The sequence below is a fragment of the Brassica napus genome, chromosome C8 (assembly GCF_020379485.1).
Source record: "Brassica napus cultivar Da-Ae chromosome C8, Da-Ae, whole genome shotgun sequence".
Taxonomy (NCBI): domain Eukaryota; kingdom Viridiplantae; phylum Streptophyta; class Magnoliopsida; order Brassicales; family Brassicaceae; genus Brassica; species Brassica napus.
The window spans coordinates 3,802,814-3,809,654 of NC_063451.1; the positions used below are offsets into that span (position 1 = coordinate 3,802,814).

The 6,841-nt window shown below is 42.5% G+C and overlaps 1 protein-coding gene and 1 non-coding gene across 2 annotated transcripts; one reads left to right on the forward strand and one right to left on the reverse strand.

Moving 5' to 3' along the window:
* Nucleotides 1-226: 226 nt before the first annotated feature.
* On the forward strand, nt 227-538 carry LOC106419600. The gene has a single exon (XM_013860415.1). The coding sequence runs from the start codon at nt 227-229 to the stop codon at nt 536-538; it is 312 nt and encodes a 103-aa protein (XP_013715869.1).
* A 4,032-nt stretch (nt 539-4,570) lies between these two features.
* On the reverse strand, nt 4,571-4,677 carry LOC125592168. Its single transcript, XR_007328015.1, has one exon. It is a non-coding gene; the product is annotated as a small nucleolar RNA R71 (small nucleolar RNA).
* Nucleotides 4,678-6,841: the final 2,164 nt, after the last annotated feature.

Genomic DNA, 6,841 nt, shown 5'->3' on the forward strand with positions numbered 1-6,841 from the left:
ACCTAAGCAAGATAAACCTAAGTCAAATCGATCTAAACCTCTACAAGTGGTATCAGAGCACAAGGTTGGGTGCTGAGGCTAAGAGTTAGATCAGATCTGATAAGAGAGAAGGAGAGAGCTCTTATCTGTGATTGTGTGTGGCGATCGTTGTGGTTGAGGAATCCTTGCTTGAGTTGTTGTGGTTGGTTTATGTTGGTGCAGAATCTCAAGATCTCTATGGTTCAAAATGGAACCTACTCTTGGGAAGTTTAACATGGATAAGTTTGATGGAAAAGGAGACTTTGTTATGTGGAAGTTTAAGATGATGGGACAGCTCAAGATCCAAGGCCTTCTTGCGGTCATTGTTGATGGCTTCACGGTTTACTCCACCTCAGAAAAACAAGAAGAAGGTGAGAAACATGTGATTGATCAAAAGAAGTTCGAAAAGGACTTAAGAGTGAGAAGCTTACTTGATACCTGCTTGAGCGACTCCATCTTGAGGAAGGTCATGCATGAGCAGACTGCTCTAGGCATGTGGAAGTCTCTGGAAAAGCTGTAGCAGCTCAAGTCTCTTCCAAACAGTATCTATCTAAAGAAGCAGTTCTCCTGTTACAAAATGGAAGAAGACAAGTCAATTGAAGAAAATGTGGATGTGTTCATGAAGCTAGTATCTGATCTAGAAAGTCTGAAGGTTACCGTAACAGACGAGGATCAAGCTATACAATTGCTCTCTGGTCTTCTTGCTGCATATGAGCCACTAGTCCACACTCTTCAATACGGAATAGGACGTGACACACGCACTGTTTCCGAAGTTGTTACCTCAGCATATTCAAAAGAAGCAGAGCTTAGACAAAAAGGTTTATTAAACAAAAAGACGTCTTCTTCTGAAGGGTTATATGTTGAATCAAGAGGAAGATCATCTAAGCGATCTGACAATGGTAACAACAAGAAGTACAACAGATCTAAAAGCCGAGGTGATCGATCTAAGTCCAGAGGCAGATCAAACAAGACAAAGAAAGGAGCATGTTTCTCATGTGGCAAAGAAGGTCACTAGAAACGTGACTGTCCAAACAGAGGACAAAGAAATAATGGTGAACAAGCAGTAAATGCAGTAACAGAAATCAGACAGCCACTAGTACTAACAGCTAGTATACCTGATTCAAGAAAAGAATGGGTTCTCGATTCAGGTTGTACATTTCACATCACACCAGACAAAGATGTCTTATTTGATCTACAAGAAGGAGATGGAAGCAAAGTTCTAATGGCGAACAACAGAGTGCAAAGTCCAAGGCATTGGCAAGATCAGAATTACAAATGAAGATGGTACAGTAATCATTCTTAAAGATGTTCGCTATATGCCAGACATGAGCAGGAACTTAATCTCCTATGGAATGCTAGAAAAGTCAGGATGTAACTATCAAGGTGGAGACTTCACCAAAACATTCTATAAAGGACATAAAGTGATCACATGCAAGTATGAAAATGGATTGTACTATCTACAAGGAACAGTGTCACGAGGTGAAGAAAATGTCAGTGAAGCTACTGATAACAAGACAAAAGTGTGGCATTCTCGACTGGGCCACATGAGTTTAAAGAACATGGAGTTGCTTGTAAAAGAAGTTTTCATACAAAGACTGAAGTGGGAAAACTAGAATTTTGTGAAGGTTGCGTATTGGGAAAATCACACAAACAAAGCTTTCCTACAGCTAAGCATACTTCTAAAGGCATCCTAGAGTATGTTCATTCAAATCTTTGGGGTTCTCCATCAACTCCGGAAAGTCTTGGTGGTTGCAAGTATTTTATCAGTTTCATTGATGACTTCTCAAAGACAGTTTAAGTCTATTTCCTAAGAACTAAGGATGAAGTGTTGAAGTGTTCTCTAAGTTCAAGGAGTGGAAAGAGGCGATCGAAAGCTACACATAGAAAAGAATCAAGTGTCTTAGAAGGGACAACAGTCTGGAATACTGCAACAATCAATTTGATGAGTTGTGCAGAAAGGCTGGAATCAAGAGGCATCGAACCTACATCGAACCTGCACCTACACACCTCAACATAATGGGGTATCAGAACGTATTAACCGCACCATCATGGATAAAGTGAGGAGTATGCTCGCAGAAACTGGTTTGGGACAAGAGTTTTGGGTAGAAGCTACTTCTGCAGTAGTGTATCTGATAAACAGGACATCAAATTCAACCTTAGACTTCAAACTACCAGAGGAAGTTTGGTCAGGGAACATGCCTGATTTATCACACTTAAGAAGGTTTGGTTGCACGACATATGTTCATGTTACTCAAGAGAAGACGAGTCCTAGAGCTAGGCAAGGAGTTTTCTTGGGATATCCGTTTGGGGTTAAAGGTTACAGGGTATGGATTCCAGAAGACTAAAGTGTACTACAAGCCAAAATGTTGTGTTCAGAGAAGAGGAGATCTACAAGGACACGATAATTCAGAAACAAGAAGAAAGCGTATATGGGTTAGATGGCACAGACAAGCAGACCAAGAAATCAACGTAGAAAGACTCTTTCAGTCCCAGTCTGATTCGTGGACCTAGTGGTCCCAACTATGAACTTGGTGAAACATCCAGTCCTGGAAACACAAGTATGTCTCAACAGGACTTAGAGGATCAAGGAAGTTCAAGTGAATCAGAAAGTGATGATGAGACAAAAGGGTTGACCTTTGTTGAAGACATTGAAGCTACAGGTTCTATTGATAACTACATGCTTGCAAGAGATTGTGTTTTCGGCACATTATATGTATGTCTTACTACTAGTTTTCAAGGTTTTATCGAGTCTTTTTAGTTCATTTGAGTCATTACAGGCCTAGAGTTGTATTGGATGGGAGATGTACCAGTTGGAGGAAAAGAGGAGAAAAAGAGTGTGATTTGGAGTCCTTTGCGCAGAACAGTCGAGCGGAGCAGCCTGAGTACCTGCTCCAGCGGCAGAGATTTAAAATGAAGTTTCCAAATATTTCGGGATTTGCCCTAGTTTTCCTATTTTTCCCTCTAGCCGCCTGTGGCCCTTATATATAGTCTTCTTTTATTTACTTTATGACCTACCTTAGTTTTCACGCAAGAAAGACCTGAGAGAGCTTTGTGATTTTAGCGATTGCTACTTGTAAGGGAGAAGACCTCATCTATCTCCTAGAGAAGATTATCCTGAACCCTCTGATTTGTATTATCTATTATATGCAGTATTATTCAGAAATCATGCTTCTCTGTTCTTGTGTTATGTCTGAGTAGTCACCGAGTTAGTTTAGGGTTCTAGGATTTTGGGTTCGCGAGCTGAAGCATAAATAAGTCATCTTAAGATTGTCTACATTCATATATGTTCTTATTGCTTGCATTGAACTGATCACTTAGTGCATGAATTAGGGTTAATCAATTTAGCTAACCGTTGGTTGATAACTTGATATGATTTGAATGAGCTTTGCATCCCTAGTCAGTGAGAGTAGATATTAGGGTGTATTGTGAACATATCGGACTTGATCTCTAAAGCTTGCTATCGCGTCTTGATCCAAACGAGAGTTTAGGTATCAAGACCGATCTGCAAAGGAATCAACACCAAGACAGTGGGTTATTTCAACCTGAGTGATCCGAGTTTAGACTTGTGTAAACTGGACTTGAATAATTCCTTGGCTTGCGATTTCCTTACCTGAAGAAGAAACCCTAGACTAGCACCTTTAATCGATTCGAAAACAACCTCATCTTGTTACTTGTTCTTTACATTACCCTACTATTTTAAAAACCCCACTTTTGTTTTAGCTTAATTCTGATCTCATAAAGATAAAGTGTGAACTGGTCCTCTGGAATTGAATCTAAAGATATTACAGTTACACTGTTAACTTGACAGTAAACAAAGATCCAATTTTAGTGTATCAAGTTTTGGCGCAGTTGCGACGGGGACCATGTTTTTACCTTTATTTTTTCGGTTATTTATTTAGTCTAAAACCTCTAACTTGTTTAATCCTTTTTGCAGCTAATAACCCAGGTGCATGGCCAGTAGACATACTTGGAGCAATGCACAAGGGGATTACTTTCGCTTACAAATCAGGAACTTGCAAGTTTAGAAAGAACAAACCGTCAACAAAGGCCGAATACCACCACAATGGACAACTTCGGCACTCCATAACAAATCGCTGCTTTTATGCAGCAACAGATGCAACATATGCAGCAAACGATTGCAGCACAGCAGCTGGCTGCTCAACAAGCTGCACAGCATGAACCACTTGCTCCAATCGGTGAGAAGAATTTACCGCGTAACATCCCTGCTACGCGCTCTGCTATTGCTCCACCGCCATGTCAAAGGGTGGATTTTGAGATCAAACCCGGCATGATCAATCTAGTGTAGAGAAAGATGTTCCATGGACTGTCATCTGAGATACCAATGGAACACATCGAAGCTTTTGAAGAGATTTGCAGTTTCACTCGTACAAACGGCGTCCCACCCGACTTCATCAAATGCATGATGTTTCCATTCTCTCTAGCGAACAAGGCTTCACGATGGCTTAAGTCGTTACCTACAGGCTCCCTAACTACTTGGGAGCAGGTTAGAGCAGCTTTCTTGGGACACTTCTACACGAAAGCAAAAACGGCTGCCCTAAGGAACAAGATCTCTTCGTTCAAGCAGCTCGCTAACAAACCATTTAATGAAGCGTGGGAACGGTTTAATGATACCCTCAGAGAGTGTCCTCATCACGGATTTGACGTTGACCATGTCCTAGGAATCTTCTATGATGGTGTAGATTGGGAGTTCCGCAATGCTCTAAACGCAGCGAGCAATGGAGACTTCATGACCCAAACCACTGAAGGAGCTCACGCGCTAATATAGAACATGTCAGCTAGCTCATCCAACAAAAATGAGGAGACTGACCGCTCCAAGAAGGTGAACAGCATGGACACTAGGAAGATCGATGACCTCACCGCAAAGGTTGATCTGCTGCTCAAGAACAATCAGAATCAGATCTAGTCATGGAAGAAGCCAATCTGGAACCAGGTACTACTGATGCTACAGCAGAGACCGAGACATCGGAAGAAAATCAGCAAGAGGTCAGTTACGTCAACGATCAGGGTTGGCAGTTCAAGAATTATCATTCAAACCCTAATGTGAGAAACAACCCGCATTTGTTCTCATACAAGACCAATCAAGACAACCGCAACGACAGATCTCAGGGAAATCAGTTCCAAAACACTGGATATCAGAAGCCATACCTTCAGAATCAGAATCAGAATGGAAAGATGTTCATCCTCAGCCAAGCTCAGAATCAGTTTCAGAACAGGCAAAACAATCTGCAAGCTGCTCCAGCAACTGCGAGCGGTCCGCCAGATGAACTAAAGGGAATGATGCAACAACTTTTGCAAGGTCAGCAGATTCAAGGAAAAGCACTGAACCAGGCTACCAACGATATCAACACTCGGATGGACAACATGTTCACGGAATTAAATTCCAAATATAATGCTGTAGCAAGCCACATAAGGAAGATGGACGTTCAGATCGCTCAGACTGCTGAAACAATCATAAGGCAACAGGGAACACTCCCTGGGAAAACATACAAGAACCCCAAAGACTGTAACGCAGTTGAGTTGAGAAGCAGAAGACATCTCCCAAATCCTGTCTCCAAGAAGCTCACTGCTAAAGAGAAGGGAAAACAGAAAGAGGGAGAACAACCTCCACTTGAGGATGTCCTCGACGAAGAACAAGACATGGAACAGCCAACTGTCATAGAACCCATAGCTCTTACGACGCAAGACCAGCCTGTTTCTACTCGCGTCTACACTCCTAAAGTTCCCTACCCAGTCCCTGCTAAGAGATCACGCAAGGATTGCGAAGAGATGAAGTGCAAGAAGATGCTAGAGGAGTTGAATGTTAAGTTATCTCTCATGGACGCAATTCAGATGATTCCTTCAATGCGCAGTCTGGGAAGACCTCTGCAGACAACGATATCATGATGGTCTCAAAAGAATGCAGCACAGTCCTTCAAAACAGAACAGTCAGGAAATTGGAAGATCTTGGAAAATTTGTCCTCTCGGTTTAGGTTCCAGTGTGAATCTCATGCCCTACTCAGTTGCAAAACGCATGGGACTAACCAATTTCCAGCCAACCAGGATTTCATTGGTGTTCGCAGACAGAGCAGTCAAGTTGCCAGTAGGCGTTCTCGAAGACCTCCAAGTTCAAATTGGCAACACCACTGTTCCGGCGGATTTCATGGTTCCGGAGCTCGAAGATGAACCGAAAGACCCTCTCATTCTAGGCCGACCTTTCCTATGCACAGCTGGTGCAATCATTGATGTCCGCAATGGGAGGATCGATCTCCAACTGGGGGATATTGTGATGAAGTTTGAGATGGACGAGCTGCTCAAACGACCTATGTTGGATGGTCAGAACTTCACGATTGACGACGAGAACGCCGCCTTGACCCCTCAACAAGGGATGATTGAAGAAATCCTAGCGGATGGCCCTTTGGAAGTGGCTCTGACACGAGCAGAGTCTAAGCAGAACACATGCAACGTTGATGCTGATGGGTAAGAGAAGATATTTGGTTCGAGTAAAAGCATTGAGAAGATGGTCGCTTTCCTGAGTCTGGGGGAGACGAGCAATCAGGTTCCACAAGAAGGAGCAACTGCTCCTAAACTAGGGAACGAACCGGCCAGCCTGCTCGACGGTCCATGGAGCAAACTCGAGGCTCCAAATATCGAATTAAAGTCGCTCCCAGCAGGACTTAGGTATGCATTTCTTGGACCTAATTCCACATATCATGTCATTGTGAAATCTGAACATAATAATATGGAAACTTCTAAACTCTTGTGTGAATTGAGAAAATACCGTAAGGCAATAAGGTATTCATTAGAAGAAATTCCTGGTATTTCA